Genomic DNA, 18,321 nt, shown 5'->3' with positions numbered 1-18,321 from the left:
CCTACTCACAGAGGACCCCCTACTCACACTGAGACCCCTACTCACAGAGGACCCCCTACTCACACCGAGACCTCTTACTCACAGAGGACCCCCTACTCACACTGAGACCCCTCCTACTCACAGAGGACCCCCTACTCACACGAGACCCCTTACTCACAGTGGACCCCTACTCACACTGAGACCCCTTACTCACAGAGGACCCCTACTCACACCGAGACCCCTTACTCACAGAGGACCCCCTACTCACACCGAGACAACCCCTACTCACAGAGGACCCCCTACTCACACCGAGACCCTTACTCACAGAGGATCCCCCCTACTCACACCGAGACCCCTTACTCAGACCAAGACACCCCCCTGCTCGCCCTGAGTAACCCTAGGGGACTCCCTAGCTCAGCCTGGGAGCCCACCACAACCCCCCCTGCCCCCCCCACCCCCCCCTACCCCACCCCCCCCACCCCCCCTTCCCCCCCACCTTTGACGGCGCGGTCGTTGGAGCGCATCTTGGCGATGTGCTCGGCAGCGCTTCGTAGTTGCTCCTCATGAGCTCGTACAGAGCCTGGGGGGGGGGTGGGGGGGGGGCCAGACCCGGGGGGATGGGGGGCGGGAGAGGGGGGAGAATGGGGGGGGGTGAGAGAGGGCGCAGAGGGTGGGCGGAGAAAGGGAGAGGGGGGAAGGGGGAGAATGGGGAGAATGGGGGGGAGGGGGGGGAGGGAGTTTAGGGGGAGAGGGGGTGCAGCCCAAGGGGAGGGGGGGGCGTGAGTTTAGGGGGGAGAGGGGGTGCAGCCAAGGGGAGGGGGGGCGTGAGTTTAGGGGGGAGGGGGGGTGCGGCAAAGGGGGAGGGGGGGGAGGGGGGGAGTGAGTTTAGGGGGAGAGGGGGTGCGGCCAGGGGGAAGGGGGGGGGGAGAGGCGGAGTGAGTTTAGGGGGGAGGTGGGGACGCCGCCGGGGTGGTGCTCGCCAGGCCACCAGCCTCGTGTGCCACCGTGCCGGACTTCACCGTCAGGTGCTGCTGCTCGCTGACAGCACTTGCCCCTACAGCCGGATGTGGGCTACACGGGGGACCTTTGTAGACCTCCTGCCAGCGGTGAGTTCACGTGAAACCTCAGAGCGCACCTAGCCTGGCACGAGCGCCGTGGTGACGCCACCGCCACTTAGTGGCGAAAAGCGCTGCTGCTGCTGTTGGTGTTGCTGTTGTACTGTGGGCCTGTGTCGTGACCCGACTGCCGGCAGGCAGCAAGTCCGGGACACTAGTAACCTCAACGTGCACACTAGCCTGGCACGAGCCACACAAACGATCCCCCGTATAGCCTGTAAGACTGTACGGGCAAGTGCTGTTAGCGAGCACCTATGAAGGCCGACACGGCACACGAGGGGGGTGGGTGGCCAGCACAACGACCGGCCGCCTTTGCCTCCCCGGTGACGATGTTCACACATCGCACCAGGTACTCATTGTAGGCTGAGTCGACCCAAGACTGGTTCAGATAATCGTCACCGGTGTTGGTGGCTGTGAGCGGGAATCGAACTCGAGTCGTCGGGTTCGTAGCGCAGCGCTAACCGCGACACTACCGCTCCCCACTAGCCACACACACACATATACGTGCGCACGCACACACAATTGCATCATTGTAATCGTCGCCACCACCGCCGACACTCACCACCACCAACACCACCACACACCGACACCACCACCACCACCGCCACCGCCGCCACCACCACCACAAACACCACCACCACCACAGACACCACCAACACCACCCGACACCACCACCCACCAACACCACCACCACCACCAACACCACCACCAACACCACCACCACCGCCGCCACCACCACCACCGACACCACCACCACCACCACCGACACCACCACCACCGACACCACCACCACCGCCGCCACCACCACCACCGCCGCCGCCGCCACCACCACCACCACTACCACAAACACCACCGACACCACCGCCACCGCCACCACGGCGCCCACCTGCTCGCGATCGCGCACGTGGTTGCCCTCAGGGATGGCGTGGAGGCCCCCGCCGCCCCCCTCCCCCCGACTCCCCCCCGGGCCCTCTCCCCCCTCTCCCCCTCCCCCCCTCTCCCCCGCCCCCCTCCTCCACCCCCCCTTCTCCCCCACCCCCGTGATCGTCCCCCTCCCCGCCGGGCCTGGCGGCCCTCTGCCGCAGGAATCCCTCCAGCTCGCCGTCGAGCAGCAGCGGGCACGGCCTCCACAGCAGCTGGTCCCTCGCCCTCGTACGCTGGTGGGGGGGTGGGGGGGGGGGGGGTACGGGTTAGGTGATGGTAGCATGGGCTGGTGACATGGCTAGTGGGTTAGGTGATGGTAGTGGGGGCAGGTTGTCTACTGGGTTAGGTGATGGTAGTAGGGCAGGCAGGCTACTGGGTTAGGTGATGGTAGTGGGGGCAGGCTGTCTACTGGGTTAGGTGATGGTAGTGGGGCAGGCTGTCTACTGGGTTAGGTGATGGTAGTAGGGGTAGGCTGTCTACTGGGTTAGGTGATGGTAGTGGGGCAGGCTGGCTACTGGGTTAGGTGATGGTAGTGGGGCAGGCTGTCTACTGGGTTAGGTGATGGTAGTAGGGGCAGGCTGGCTGCTGGGTTAGTGATGGTAGTGGGGGCAGGCTGTCTACTGGGTTAGGTGATGGTAGTAGGGGCAGTGCTGCTGCTGGGTTAGGTGATGGTAGTGGGGGCAGGCAGGCTACTGGGTTAGGTGGTGGTAGTAGGGGCAGGCTGTCTACTGGGTTAGGTGATGGTAGTGGGGGCAGGCTGTCTATTGGGTTAGGTGATGGTAGTGGGGCAGGCTGGCTACTGGGTTAGGTGATGGTAGTGGGGGCAGGCTGTCTACTGGGTTAGGTGATGGTAGTAGGGGCAGGCTGGCTACTGGGTTAGGTGATGGTAGTGGGGGCAGGCTGGCTACTGGGTTAGGTGATGGTAGTCGGGCAGGCTGTCTACTGGGTTAGGTGATGGTAGTAGGGGCAGGCTGGCTACTGGGTTAGGTGATGGTAGTAGGGGCAGGCAGGCTACTGGGTTAGGTGATGGTAGTGGGGGCAGGCTGTCTACTGGGTTAGGTGATGGTAGTGGGGGCAGGCTGGCTACTGGGTTAGGTGATGGTAGTGGGGGCAGGCTGGCTACTGGGTTAGGTGATGGTAGTAGGGGCAGGCTGTCTACTGGGTTAGGTGATGGTAGTAGGGGCAGGCTGTCTAGTGGATTAGGTGATGGTAGTAGGGGCAGGCAGGCTACTGGGGTTAGGTGATGGTAGTGGGGGCAGAGCTGTCTACTGGGTTAGGTGATGGTAGTGGGGGCAGGCTGTCTACTGGGTTAGGTGATGGTAGTAGGGGCAGGCTGTCTAGTGGATTAGGTGATGGTAGTAGGGTAGGCTGTCTACTGGGTTAGGTGATGGTAGTGGGGGCAGGCTGTCTACTGGGTTAGGTGATGGTAGTAGGGGCAGGCTGTCTAGTGGATTAGGTGATGGTAGTAGGGGTAGGCTGTCTACTGGGTTAGGTGATGGTAGTAGGGGCAGGCTACTGGGTTAGGTGATGGTAGTGAGGGCAGGCTGTCTACTGGGTTAGGTGATGGTAGTGGGGGCAGGCTGTCTACTGGGTTAAGTGATGGTAGTGGGGGCAGGCTGTCTACTGGGTTAGGTGATGGTAGTGGGGGCAGGCTGGCTACTGGGTTAGGTGATGGTAGTGAGGGCAGGCTGTCTACTGGGTTAGGTGATGGTAGTGGGGGCAGGCTGTCTACTGGGTTAGGTGGTGGTAGTAGGGGCAGGCTGTCTACTGGGTTAGGTGATGATAGTAGGGGCAGGCTGTCTACTGGGTTAGGTGGTGGTAGTGGGGGCAGGCTGGCAACTGGGTTAGGTGATGGTAGTGGGGGAAGGCTGGCAACTGGGTTAGGTGATGGTATTGAGGGCAGGCTGTCTACTGGGTTAGGTGATGGTAGTGGGGGCAGACTGTCTACTGGGTTAGGTGGTGGTAGTAGGGGCAGGCTGTCTACTGGGTTAGGTGATGGTAGTAGGGGCAGGCTGTCTACTGGGTTAGGTGATGGTAGTGGGGGCAGGCTGGCAACTGGGTTAGGTGATGGTAGTGGGGGAAGGCTGGCTACTGCGTTAGGTGATGGTAGTGGGGGCAGGCTGGCTACTGGGTTAGGTGATGGTAGTGGGGGCAGGCTGTCTACTGGGTTAGGTGATGGTAGTGGGGGCAGGCTGGCTACTGGGTTAGGTGATGGTAGTGGGGGCAGGCTGTCTACTGGGTTAGGTGATGGTAGTGGGGGCAGGCTGTCTACTGGGTTAGGTGATGGTAGTGGGGGCAGGCTGTCTACCGGGTTAGGTGATGGTAGTGCGGGCAGGCTGTCTACTGGGTTAGGTGATGGTAGTGGGGGCAGGCTGTCTACTGGGTTAGGTGATGGTAGTGGGGGCAGGCTGTCTACTGGGTTAGGTGATGGTAGTGGGGGCAGGCTGGCTACTGGGTTAGGTGATGGTAGTGGGGGCAGGCTGGCAACTGGGTTAGGTGATGGTAGTGGGGGAAGGCTGGCTACTGCGTTAGGTGATGGTAGTGGGGGCAGGCTGGCTACTGGGTTAGGTGATGGTAGTGGGGGCAGGCTGTCTACTGGGTTAGGTGATGGTAGTGGGGGCAGGCTGTCTACTGGGTTAGGTGATGGTAGTAGGGGCAGGCTGTCTACTGGGTTAGGTGATGGTAGTGGGGGCAGGCTGTCTACTGGGTTAGGTGATGGTAGTGGGGGCAGGCTGGCTACTGGGTTAGGTGATGGTAGTGGGGGCAGGCTGGCTACTGGGTTAGGTGATGGTAGTAGGGGCAGGCTGTCTACTGGGTTAGGTGATGGTAGTAGGGGCAGGCTGTCTAGTGGATTAGGTGATGGTAGTAGGGGCAGGCAGGCTACTGGGTTAGGTGATGGTAGTGGGGGCAGGCTGTCTACTGGGTTAGGTGATGGTAGTGGGGGCAGGCTGTCTACTGGGTTAGGTGATGGTAGTAGGGGCAGGCTGTCTAGTGGATTAGGTGATGGTAGTAGGGGTAGGCTGTCTACTGGGTTAGGTGATGGTAGTGGGGGCAGGCTGTCTACTGGGTTAGGTGATGGTAGTAGGGGCAGGCTGTCTAGTGGATTAGGTGATGGTAGTAGGGGTAGGCTGTCTACTGGGTTAGGTGATGGTAGTAGGGGCAGGCTACTGGGTTAGGTGATGGTAGTGAGGGCAGGCTGTCTACTGGGTTAGGTGATGGTAGTGGGGGCAGGCTGTCTACTGGGTTAAGTGATGGTAGTGGGGGCAGGCTGTCTACTGGGTTAGGTGATGGTAGTGGGGGCAGGCTGGCTACTGGGTTAGGTGATGGTAGTGAGGGCAGGCTGTCTACTGGGTTAGGTGATGGTAGTGGGGGCAGGCTGTCTACTGGGTTAGGTGGTGGTAGTAGGGGCAGGCTGTCTACTGGGTTAGGTGATGATAGTAGGGGCAGGCTGTCTACTGGGTTAGGTGGTGGTAGTGGGGGCAGGCTGGCAACTGGGTTAGGTGATGGTAGTGGGGGAAGGCTGGCAACTGGGTTAGGTGATGGTATTGAGGGCAGGCTGTCTACTGGGTTAGGTGATGGTAGTGGGGGCAGACTGTCTACTGGGTTAGGTGGTGGTAGTAGGGGCAGGCTGTCTACTGGGTTAGGTGATGGTAGTAGGGGCAGGCTGTCTACTGGGTTAGGTGATGGTAGTGGGGGCAGGCTGGCAACTGGGTTAGGTGATGGTAGTGGGGGAAGGCTGGCTACTGCGTTAGGTGATGGTAGTGGGGGCAGGCTGGCTACTGGGTTAGGTGATGGTAGTGGGGGCAGGCTGTCTACTGGGTTAGGTGATGGTAGTGGGGGCAGGCTGGCTACTGGGTTAGGTGATGGTAGTGGGGGCAGGCTGTCTACTGGGTTAGGTGATGGTAGTGGGGGCAGGCTGTCTACTGGGTTAGGTGATGGTAGTGGGGGCAGGCTGTCTACCGGGTTAGGTGATGGTAGTGCGGGCAGGCTGTCTACTGGGTTAGGTGATGGTAGTGGGGGCAGGCTGTCTACTGGGTTAGGTGATGGTAGTGGGGGCAGGCTGTCTACTGGGTTAGGTGATGGTAGTGGGGGCAGGCTGGCTACTGGGTTAGGTGATGGTAGTGGGGGCAGGCTGGCAACTGGGTTAGGTGATGGTAGTGGGGGAAGGCTGGCTACTGCGTTAGGTGATGGTAGTGGGGGCAGGCTGGCTACTGGGTTAGGTGATGGTAGTGGGGGCAGGCTGTCTACTGGGTTAGGTGATGGTAGTGGGGGCAGGCTGGCTACTGGGTTAGGTGATGGTAGTGGGGGCAGGCTGTCTACCGGGTTAGGTGATGGTAGTGGGGGCAGGCTGTCTACTGGGTTAGGTGATGGTAGTGGGGGCAGGCTGTCTACCGGGTTAGGTGATGGTAGTGCGGGCAGGCTGTCTACTGGGTTAGGTGATGGTAGTGGGGGCAGGCTGTCTACTGGGTTAGGTGATGGTAGTGGGGGCAGGCTGTCTACTGGGTTAGGTGATGGTAGTGGGGGCAGGCTGGCTACTGGGTTAGGTGATGGTAGTGGGGGCAGGCTGTCTACTGGGTTAGGTGATGATAGTAGGGGCAGGCTGTCTACTGGGTTAGGTGATGGTAGTAGGGGCAGGCTGTCTACTGGGTTAGGTGATGGTAGTGGGGGCAGGCTGTCTACTGGGTTAGGTGATGGTAGTAGGGGCAGGCAGGCTACTGGGTTAGGTGATGGTAGTGGGGGCAGGCTGTCTACTGGGTTAGGTGATGATAGTAGGGGCAGGCTGTCTACTGGGTTAGGTGATGGTAGTGGGGGCAGGCAGGCTACTGGGTTAGGTGATGGTAGTGGGGGCAGGCTGTCTACTGGGTTAGGTGATGGTAGTGGGGGCAGGCTGTCTACTGGGTTAGGTGATGGTAGTGGGGGCAGGCTGTCTACTGGGTTAGGTGATGGTAGTGCGGGCAGGCTGTCTACTGGGTTAGGTGATGGTAGTGGGGGCAGGCTGTCTACTGGGTTAGGTGATGGTAGTGGGGGCAGGCTGTCTACTGGGTTAGGTGATGGTAGTGGGGGCATGCTGGCTACTGGGTTAGGTGATGGTAGTGGGGGCAGGCTGTCTACTGGGTTAGGTGATGATAGTAGGGGCAGGCTGTCTACTGGGTTAGGTGATGGTAGTAGGGGCAGGCTGTCTACTGGGTTAGGTGATGGTAGTAGGGGCAGGCAGGCTCCTGGGTTAGGTGATGGTAGTGGGGGCAGGCTGTCTACTGGGTTAGGTGATGATAGTAGGGGCATGCTGTCTACTGGGTTAGGTGATGGTAGTGGGGGCAGGCAGGCTACTGGGTTAGGTGATGGTAGTGGGGGCAGGCTGTCTACTGGGTTAGGTGATGGTAGTGGGGGCAGGCTGTCTAGTGGGTTAGGTGATGGTAGTGGGGGCAGGCTGTCTACTGGGTTAGGTGATGGTAGTGGGGGCAGGCTGTCTACTGGGTTAGGTGATGGTAGTGGGGGCAGGCTGTCTAGTGGATTAGGTGATGGTAGTAGGGGTAGGCTGGCTACTGGGTTAGGTGATGGTAGTGGGGGCAGGCTGTCTACTGGGTTAGGTGATGGTAGTCGGGGCAGGCTGTCTACTGGGTTAGGTGATGGTAGTGGGGGCAGGCTGTCTACTGGGTTAGGTGATGGTAGTAGGGGCAGGCTGGCTACTGGGTTAGGTGATGGTAGTAGGGGCAGGCTGGCTACTGGGTTAGGTGATGGTAGTAGGGGCAGGCTGTCTACTGGGTTAGGTGATGGTAGTGGGGGCAGGCTGTCTACTGGGTTAGGTGATGGTAGTAGGGGCAGGCTGTCTACTGGGTTAGGTGATGGTAGTAGGGGCAGGCTGTCTACTGGGTTAGGTGATGGTAGTAGGGGTAGGCTGTCTACTGGGTTAGGTGATGGTAGTGGGGGCAGGCTGTCTACTGGGTTAGGTGATGGTAGTGGGGGCAGGCTGGCTACTGGGTTAGGTGATGGTAGTAGGGGCAGGCTGTCTACTGGGTTAGGTGATGGTAGTGGGGGCAGGCTGTCTACTGAGTTAGGTGATGGTAGTAGGGGCAGGCTGGCTACTGGGTTAGGTGATGGTAGTGGGGGCAGGCTGTCTACTGGGTTAGGTGATGGTAGTGGGGGCAGGCTGGCCACTGGGTTAGGTGATGGTAGTAGGGGCAGGCAGGCTGGGTACTGGGTTAGGTGATGGTAGTAGGGGCAGGCAGGCTGGCTCGTGGGTTAGTAGTAGTCGTAATAGTAGTGGCTGGCGAGCGGGTTAGAGGTTAGTCGTAGTAGTGGCTGTCTAGCTGGCTAGTGGGTTAGTGTTTAGTAGTAGTCATAGTCGTAGTAGTGGCTGTCTGGCTATTGGGTTAGTGGTTAGTAGTAGTCATAGTCGTAGTAGTGGCTGGCTACTATGGGGAAAAGTTCAACTTCCAGTGCCAAGAACGTGGTAGAGCGGGAGCCACCGCCTCGCCGGTGCCGAGAGGGCCTCACCCTTCTCGCCGTCCTGGTAGCGGCAAATCCCCGTGGGCACCTCGGCCTGGTACATGGAGCCCACCATGATCTCCTGGCACCGGGGCGGCGAGGGGGGGGGAGGAGGCAGAGTCGTGGCAAAACGATGACAACCCTCGATTCATGGGGACCTTTCTTGCTAGTTTCAAAGTATTAAAAATTATGAATCGGCTTTACCGTTCGTGGCAATAAAACAGGAGTTGTGTTCAGATGTTCAAACACCAAACAGAGATACCTTTTGCAAAGAATCAAGCCGGTGTAGGGCCAGTCACTTTCAAGCCCGTGAAACCCCCCAAGGCACCCCCCCCCCCCTCAACCGCGACCTCCTGCCGAGGGAGCCGTCGACACTTTCAAGCGACCTCGGCGTGCACCTGGCCTGGCGCAAACGCCGCCGTGACGTCGCCGTGACGATGACCACGAACTCCGGTCGACCTCGTAGCGGCGGCGGTGGCAAACTTTTAGGCTCGGCCATCGAACAAAACACGGCAGTCGCCGCATCGCGCAGAGCTTTCTGGTGCGCTTCTGCGGCCGTCTGGAACGCTCTCTTCCTTCCGGCATTAGGAAGCCACTGGGAGCTACGGCACTTTTAGATCATCATCATCGAGCTTGGACAAACTGCCCACCGCTTACATTAACATTGGCTGCTGATATTTGGGCTACGCCCATTTCAAACCTTTATAACCAGTTTGCCTTTAGAAGCTAACCCCCTCTTCCTGATGACGAACGCTTGCGATGGAAACGTCGTAATTTTTTGTTTATTTGAACCTATCTACATGACTTTACCGAAAGAATACAAACCGACTTCTTCAAAACTGCTTGTTGTTGTTGTGTTTAGTTTGTTGTCCTTGCCCCCGCACCTCCGACTAGCACGGTTGGCTACGTACGGTGCGAAAGAAGATCAACGTGCGTGCACTCGTACTGTTGTCGGTTAGCGGCCAACGGCCATTGGCGCTGTCGCTGTCGTCAACTGGACATCTGTGAAACAGAGCTTCACAGCTCATCGGATTCCCCCGGCATAAATACATATTCTGATCGTGTTGTTTGTGTGCGAGGTGATTGAATGAAAATGAACGGACTGACCGCAGCTGGGGTGGGCCGGGGGAGGGAGGGAGGGGGGCGTGGGGGAGGGGGAAGGGGGGGAGCGGGGTAGGGGGGGAGAGGGGGGAGCGGGGGAGGGGGGAGAGGGGGAGCGGGGGAGGGGGGAGCGGGGGAGCGGGGCGTGGGGAGCCTTCTTACTTTCTTCCAGTCGTCGGACGGCATGTAGTCCTCGTCGTCCTCCGACTCGGAGCTGCCCTTGTCTCCCTCGCCCAGCAGAGCTCGCGCTGCCGACAGCAGCGCAGCGGGAGGAGTGCCGGGGGTGGAGGGGGGGGAGGGGGTGGAGGGGGTGGAGGGGGTGGAGGGGGGGGGAGGGGGTGGAGGGGGTGGAGAGGGGGGAGGGGGGGAGGGGGTGGAGGGGGGGGAGGGGGTGGAGGGGGGGGAGGGGGGGAGGGGGGGGAGGGGGTGGAGGGGGGGGAGGGGGGGGGAGGCGCCACACGGTCACACGCGGTGCTGCGCATTACGATTCGCAGTGGACGCTCCGTACAGGAGGGTGCTTCGGTTCAACCTCTATGACCTCCTCTATGAGTTCGATGACCGATGACCTCGATGACCTCCTCTATGACCTCGATGACCTCCTCTATGAGCTCGATGACCTCGATGACCTCCTCTTTGACCTCGATTACCTCAATTACCTCCTCAATGACCTCTATGACCTCCTCTATGAGTTTGATGGCGTCGATGACCTCCTCTTTGACCTCCATTACCTCAAAAACCTCCTCAATGACCTCCTCTATGACCTCGATTACCTCGATGACCGCTGTGACCTTGATGACCTCCTCTGTGACCTCGATTGCCTCCTCAATTACCTCCTCTACGACCTCCTCTATGACACAGCTGGGCAAACTGCCCTTGGGACACGAGAAGACATTTTCATTTCCGCTGCTCCACAACGAGATACACCTTCGTACTCGACCCGTTCTTATTTCCGTCGGACAATCCTAAACATCCACGAGGCGCTATCCGATTCGTCTATTCACAGCTCCCAGATATCCGCACGCAATTTGGATCAAAAGCATTTCAAGCTTTTAAAATTATTATTTTTATTTTACGAGGTAAGGCTTCACTGAGCTGCAATGTTCCTCTTTTTCAGAGGCAGGCCTGGCCACAAGTGTTAGTTCAACGAAGTGGATCATCATCATCGTGTGGAAATGTATAGCAGCAGCCAAACAGTTTAAATGTGTGATGTTGATTCTAAATGTGAAGGGAAAAACTGGAGGACCCCGGAGAAAAATCCACGCGACCACAGGGGGAGAGAGAGAGACAGACACTCAAACTCCAAATATACAGCAGCCATCGTCAGGGTCGAACCCACTACCTACTGTATACCGGGCGAGGTAGTTAACATCTCCTAGCCACTGTGATGATGAGAAAGACGCACGCAAACTCCAAATATACAACAGGCATTGTCAGGGTCAGGCTCGAACCCATGACCTCCTGCACACCATGCGAGGTAGTTAACATCCCAGAGCCGCCACGGCACCCCCTGGCAGGACGCTCCTGAAAAATGAGCCACGAGACTCAGCGAGGCGCTCTTGGATAAACAAACAAAACCACCAGCAACTACGAGACGCATGACATCAATCAGTCCTAAGTGGCAGTCTCTGCCCATGTCCGGGTGCCGGCAACATCGGCCTGCAACCGCGGCGCCCCGTCTGATGTGGCCGCCCCTTCTGATGTGGCCGCCCCTTCTGATGTGGCCGCCCCGTTTGATGGTTGGGGGCGGGGGAGAGGCCCGAACATCGGGAACCACGCAGCGTCGCCGCCGCACCGGGCCCGGCCGGCTAGGCCGGCGGTACTCACAGCGCAGCGTCCGCGTCAGGAGGTCCGGCCGCTCGGCAGAACCGGCAAGGGGCACGAGGTCGTCGGCGGACGACTCGGTCTCCTCGCCCTCCTCCTCCATCTCCTCGCCCTCCTCCCCGGCCCGAGCCGCCGCCGCCACCGCCGCCGCATCCGCCTCCTCCTCCGCCTTCTCCCCCACGGCGTCAGCTTCCTGCCGGAGCTCCGCCTCTTCCTGCTCTGGCTCCTCCCCATCGACGCTGGGCCCCGCCTCAACGCCCGTCTGCGGGAGGTCGAACGGACGAAGCGGGGGAGGTGGCGATGGTGCCGCGGTTAGGGCGCTGCGCTACCAACCCGGCTACGACCCGAGTTCGATTCCCGATCGCGGCCAACACACCAACGCCGGTGACGATTATCTGAACCGGTCCTGGGCCTCCCCAAGGTCGACTCAGCCCGAAAATGAGGACCTGGTGCGGTGTGTAAACATCGCCAATGGGGAAACAAAGGCGGCTGGGCGTGGTGCTGGCCATTCCAAACCCTCGATGTTCACCAAATAGATTGAACATCTTAACAACTCCTGTTTCATTGCCAGAAAGGGCAAAACCTATTCTTATTTTTCATCGTTTTGGATATTGGCAAAACAAAGGCTCCATAGCTACAACTCCATTGCCATCGGACAACAACAAGTGTGGGGTTCCTCTTCCTTTCCGGAGCCCCTTATGAAGCCGGAGAAGACGCGTCAACTCAACAATGACGAAGGAGCCAATTCTTGAGTCGTCACCCGAGATGTTTACGGGGCCCGGCGCGTGCCAAAAACAGAAGCCCACAGTCGATATTTGCCGGGAATAAATCGGTCCCCCCCCCCCTTTTTTCTCTTCTTCACCCCCCAACGGCAAAGCGATTTCAGCCAACACAAGAAAATCTGACCCCGGCAGCGGTGGCGGCATAGAAAGTTCGTGAAGTGTAAAAGGGGGTCGTGACCTTTCCGTCAGGTTTCTCCGACGGTTGCTGCTGCTGCTGCGTCGGTCCCTCCTCCTCTTCCCGCTCTTCCCCCTCCTCCTCCCCCTCCTCCTCCCCCTCCTCCTCGTGCGCGTCCGTGCCGTTACCCGCCGCGTTGGCCACGGGGACGGTGCTGCCGTAGCCGTAGAGAACCAGCAGCTGGTCCAGCGGCATCTCCCCCTCCTGCGCGGCAAGGCATGACACGACGGGGCGCACACGCGTCACGCACGCGTCACGCACGCGTCACGCACAACAACAGCAGCAAAGGCCGCCGTTCAACGCCAAGTGGCGGTGACGTCACCACGGCACCTGTGCCAGGCCAAGTGCACTTTGAGGCCATCGGGTGACGTGTCGAAGGCTCGGCTGTTAGCAGGGGCTTCACGGGACAGACCCACAGGTGCCATGGGTTGACTGACTGAGATGACTGGTGGATGCACCGTCTGTGCTCCCCACTGTGCCAACTTGGCAGTACTTGGCAGTACACGGCGCACTGACACACACACGTGACATATTATACACACGAGCAAACGCACATGGTAGACACACAGCATACATTAGACACACGTGTCACACGCGCAGGCACGCGTGCGGTACACACAGTGCACCAAAAAATACGAACATCCCCCCCATATAGCCTTAACAGACTGTTGGGGTAAGTGCTGTTAGCGAGTACCATGCAAACACACAAAGACAAAGATCTCCCGTATAGCCTTAACAGACTGTTGGGGTAAGTGCTGTTAGCGAGTACCATGCAAACACACAAAGACAAAGATATCCCGTATAGCCTTAACAGACTGTTGGGGCAAGTGCTGTTCGCGAGTAGCATCTATGAAGGCCGGCACGACACACGACGGGTTGGGTGGCAAACACCACGCCGGCCGCTTTTGTCTCCCGAGTGGCGATGTTGTCTGAACCGGTCGTGGGCCTCCACTAGATCGACTCAAAAGTGGTCAGACGTGTGCCACAGCGCCGGCCTTCATATGTGCTGCTGTTCGCTAACAGCACTTGCCCCAACAGTCTGTTAGAGAATACATGGGGGATCTTTGTCTTGGTCTACTTCATAGGCGCTTTTGCTCGCTAACAGCACTTGCCCCTGCATTCTCTTAGAGGCTACACTGGAGGGGGGGGTGGGGGGTTGGGGGGGATCTCTATCGTGCCTTCTCCAGGTCGTTGATCTCGGACGTGAAGTCCGTGTCGCCCTCGAGCGCCTCCTCCTCGTCCAGCGTCCTCTCGTTGTCCACGTCGTGCAGCATCATCTCGGCCGTCACCTCGAAGTCCCGGTCCTCCCAGCCCACGCCGGCCGGAGCTACGGCGGCACCGCCTCCGCCAATGCCGCCTCCACCGCCTGCCACGGCGCGCGGAAGCGTTCACCGTCACCACCATCACCACCGATGACTACTACTAACGACGCGCGAGGTGATAACGCTGTTTTTAAAAACGAGCTGTGTCTCAGAAATGGAAATTCATAGCGGCAACCAAATAACTCGAAACACGTGACGTCGATTCTAAATGCGGAGGGGAAAACCGGGAGAATGCGGAGAGAAATCCACGCGACCACGGGGCGAGCAGGATGCAAACTCCAAATGTACAGCAGCAGGCGTCAGGGGTCGGGATCGAACCCAAGACCTCCTGTATACCAGACGAGGTAGTTAACATCTCCTAGCCACCGTGGCACCCACAACTACTACACACCACACGGTGATACGACCACCACCGCTACCACTAACCACCCCGTTGGTAAAGCACGTTGTGATACTAACGCCATTCTGCAGATGTCAAAAAGTAGACACGCAGTATCCGCCTACCGCGGTCCATTCTCTAACCAAGGAGTCGCAACGCAACACGCCACGCCACAGACATCAAAGCGGATCCTTCACTCGCCGTCGGGACGATCGGAAGGTGGAGGGGGATGACAAACGTTGAAATAACAAGCCGTGTGCGCTGCGCGAGCATCATGTGGTGCGCTTGGGCTCACCCGAGCTGGCGATCCCATTTGAGCCCTGTCGCAGAAGAAGCACAACGCAAAACGGAGAGAGAAGGAGCAACGTCAGACACAGCAGACGATGGCGACATCAACGTGCCACGACCGCGTGGTGTTATATTATTACGTTAGATCACGACGCGATATTGCATGCAATGCGACCAAGTGCCATTTCCGCGGAACGAGTTTTTTGTTGTTTGTTATATATAACGACGCGGGCGTGAATCGGATATCGCGCGGCGATCGAGTGAACGGAACTGCAACGCCGTCGCGCGCGGTGGGAACAAGCGGTTCCAGCGCCTGCACTCGGCGTAGCGTTGTCGCGCGAGGCATCCAGATGCTGTGAGACGCTACCCCCCACGCGCGCCTCGGTCTCCGTGTCATTGCGGCATTGTCGCGTACCGCGCTCTGCTCCCCACATTATGTAATTATATATTAGATGGGGACTCCTCCCCCTCTACTTACGAACATTTGAACTTTCAGAGATACGAACAAACCTGGTCCGTATGTCCAGTTGACTGTTCGAACTGAGAGTTTTAAGAACAACCGCCGCACAACAGATGGCGGTCGTGGCATCTACATCTGCAGAACGTGATGAACCAGTGGCATCTACATCTGCAGAACATGAATAACCAGTGGCATCTACATCTGCAGAACGTGAAGAACCAGTGGCATCTACATCTGCAGAACGTGAAGAACCAGTGGCATCTACATCTGCAGAACATCAAGTACCAGTGGCATCTACATCTGCAGAGCGTGAAGAACCAGTGGCATCTACATCTGCAGAACGTGAAGAACCAGTGGCATCTACATCTACAGAACGTGAAGAACCAGTGGCATCTACAGAACGTGAAGAACCAGTGGCATCTACATCTACAGAACGTGAAGAACCAGTGGCATCTACATCTACAGAACGTGAAGAACCAGTGGCATCTACATCTACAAAACATGAAGAACCAGTGGCATCTACATCTGCAGAACGTGAAGAACCAGTGGCATCTACATCTACAGAACGTAAAGAACCAGTGGCATCTATGTCTACAGGAGATTATACAACTTTTAAAACCATTCCCCGTGTTTAGTGTACACACCGCACAACGCGTTTGGCATTGACGGGAGTAAAGTTGAACAGATCGACTTACGAACGGACCTCTTGAACATAACGCGTTCGTAAGTAGAGGAGCCCCTGTAATGCGATTTTTCCATAATGTGGTGCTCCTCAGGAACGCAACTACTACTGCGCTACAGTAGAGAACAGTCTGTATGTACACGGTGCAGCCCTTGGTCGATCCACTGCTGCATGAGACGCTCCCCACGCCGTTCGGGGTCATCGGGAATCATTCGAACAAACTTATTTGGCGAAAGGAGGGGGAGCACGGTCGTGGGAACGTACAAGTACAGTACAACATGGACATGTTGGCTGCAATGCCCTCCTGTCCACAGCATAGCACCGCAGCAGCCTACGTACACCGACGCAATTACATCTGCAACCAAACCGCTGCACCTTTGCCTGCCCGCGATTCAGGTCTGTTCACTCGATTAACCGCGCACACCTGTGGTTATATCACACCTTTTACTCGCCAATAACCTGTCAAAACACACCTGTGCCTCTCCACGCTGACGGCTAACCCCATAGCCTTAGCGATACGAGTGCCACTCGTTGAAACGCAGCTTCACCTGTGCACATCAACGAGTATTTTTTTATTCTACCAGCTAAAGCCCACTGAGCTATACATAGCTCTCTTTCAGCCCCAACCTGGGCATCATCACAAATGGTAAGTGGCTCATCACGTGAAAATCTATAGCAGCAGCCAAATACTCTAAACGCGCGAAGTTGATTCTAAGTGTGGAGGGGGAAAACCGGAGGACCTGGAGAATAATCCACGCGACCACGGGGAGAGACACGCAAACTCTAAATATACAGCAGGCGTCAGGGTCGGGATCGAGCCAACGACCACCTGTATGTCAGGCGAGGTAGTTAACATCTCGCCACCGTGGCACCACTGTGCTATGCTATATACTCAAAACACCCTTACCTGTGCGTGCACACCTGTAGCCAAAATACACCCCTCTAAGAGACACCCAGATCCATCATAGTTGTTACTTTTCGTACATATGTATGTTGAACTTCTGTCACACATCTTCTTGGTTCTTTCGGTAAAGTCACGTAGAAGGGAAGTAATAAAATAATAAAAATAAAACATAATAAAATAATTCTCACGACGTTTCGGCCACAATGCAAGCAGCCGTCCTCAGGTGGAGAACAGGTCCGTCAAGTAGACAGTCTGAATGGCACGCTCCAGGCTTGGAGCGACTATTTATGCTGGGATGGAGGGGCGAAGAGCGTCTTGACAAAATAATTTGCATATCAAGAGGAATTTAGCAAATTATTTTGTCAAGACGCTCTTCGCCCCTCCATCCCAGCATAAATAGTCGCTCCAAGCCTGGAGCATGCCATTCAGACTGTTTACTTGACGGACCTGTTCTCCACCTGAGGACGGCTGCTTGCATTGTGGCCGAAACGTCGTGAGAATGATTTTATTATGTTTTATTTTTATTATTTTATCACTTCCCTTCTACGTGACTTTACCGAAAGAACCAAGAAGATGAATCCCTGCAGTCACGAAAGCTTTAAATCGAAATTTCTGTCACACAATACGTAGCTGACCGTGCTACTCGGAGGTTAGCACGGTCAACACAACAACAAATCAGTTCCAAATAAATGCGTTTGTCAATCTAAATGATGACTTAAAGTGCACAGCTCTCAGTGGCTTCCTAATCTCGGAAAGGAAGAGCGTTCCAGACGGCCGCAGAAGCGCATCCGAAAGCGCCACGCGAAGCGGTGTTGGCCCGTCTTTGTTCGCTGGCTCCTGTCATGCTCTGTTGTATTGTTCATTGTCGGAAGGCTTTTCATCTTTAACCGCCCATAATTCGAATTCACAACTATCAACAGTGCAACAGCACACAAATCCAGCAACATCAACCGCACAAGCATCGAATAGGGGTGCAATAAAACCCATAACCACTTAACAAAAGTAAACTATTAAACTTAAACAATGTTTTTAGTTGACCAGGTAAGGCCACACTGAGCCGCTACGTAACTCTTTTTCAGGAGCGACCTGGCTTTCACAAATGATAGTACAACAAAGTGGGCTTATCGTCACGTGGAAATGTATAGCAGGCAAATACTCTAAACCGCGTGACGTTGAGTCTAAATGTGGAGGGAAAAACCGGAGGAACAGGAGAAAAATTCACGTGACCGCGAGGAGAGAGAGAGACACACGCAAACTTCAAAAATTGAGGCATTGCCAGGGTCGGGATCGAACCCATCACCTCCTGTATACAAGGCGAGATAGTTAACATCTCCTAGCCACCGTGGCACCCACGGTGGTGAGAACAGTACCAGCAACACTATAACACAACAGCACCTGTAACAAGACAAGAGTCAATTAAAAAAAGCAACAATCAACAACACGTCACACTTGCTATCACACGGTCCCACGCTTAGACAAAAACGTCCTATAAAGGGGCCCCTCTGCTTACGAACGAGTTATGTTCCAGAGGTCTGTTCGTCAGTCGATTTGTTCGCAAGTCCAACTTTACTCCCGTCGATTACAAACATGTTGTACGGCGTGTACACTAAACACGGGGAATAGTTTTAAAAGTTTCATAATCTACTGTAGACATAGATGCCACAGGTTCTATACGTTCTGCAGATGTAGATGCCACTGGTGCTTCACATTCTGCAGATGTAGATGCCACTGGTTCTTCACGTTCTGCAGATGTAGATGCCACTGGTGCTTCACGTTCTGCAGATGTAGATGTCACTGGTTCTTCACGTTCTGCAGATGTAGATGCCACCACCGCCATCTGTTACGTGGCGGTTGAACCTACGACTCTCGGTTCCGAACAGGCAAATGGACATCGACAGCTTTG

General features: G+C 56.7%; 1 protein-coding gene across 1 annotated transcript in view; it reads right to left on the bottom strand.

Moving 5' to 3' along the window:
• LOC144953273 (mesoderm induction early response protein 1-like) overlaps positions 1-18,321 on the bottom strand; it is a 28,346-nt gene that overhangs the window by 7,043 nt on the left and 2,982 nt on the right. The window contains 11 exon segments of the mRNA XM_078883847.1: positions 476-524; positions 527-559; positions 1,981-2,031; positions 2,147-2,236; positions 2,238-2,251; positions 8,514-8,586; positions 9,768-9,853; positions 11,430-11,688; positions 12,387-12,587; positions 13,562-13,749; positions 14,380-14,404. Of these exon segments, the coding sequence (XP_078739973.1) occupies positions 476-524; positions 527-559; positions 1,981-2,031; positions 2,147-2,236; positions 2,238-2,251; positions 8,514-8,586; positions 9,768-9,853; positions 11,430-11,688; positions 12,387-12,587; positions 13,562-13,749; positions 14,380-14,404 (1,069 nt within the window).

The sequence above is a fragment of the Lampetra fluviatilis genome, chromosome 3 (assembly GCF_964198595.1).
Source record: "Lampetra fluviatilis chromosome 3, kcLamFluv1.1, whole genome shotgun sequence".
Lineage (NCBI taxonomy): Eukaryota > Metazoa > Chordata > Hyperoartia > Petromyzontiformes > Petromyzontidae > Lampetra > Lampetra fluviatilis.
This window is presented reverse-complemented; position numbering and strand designations above follow the sequence as displayed.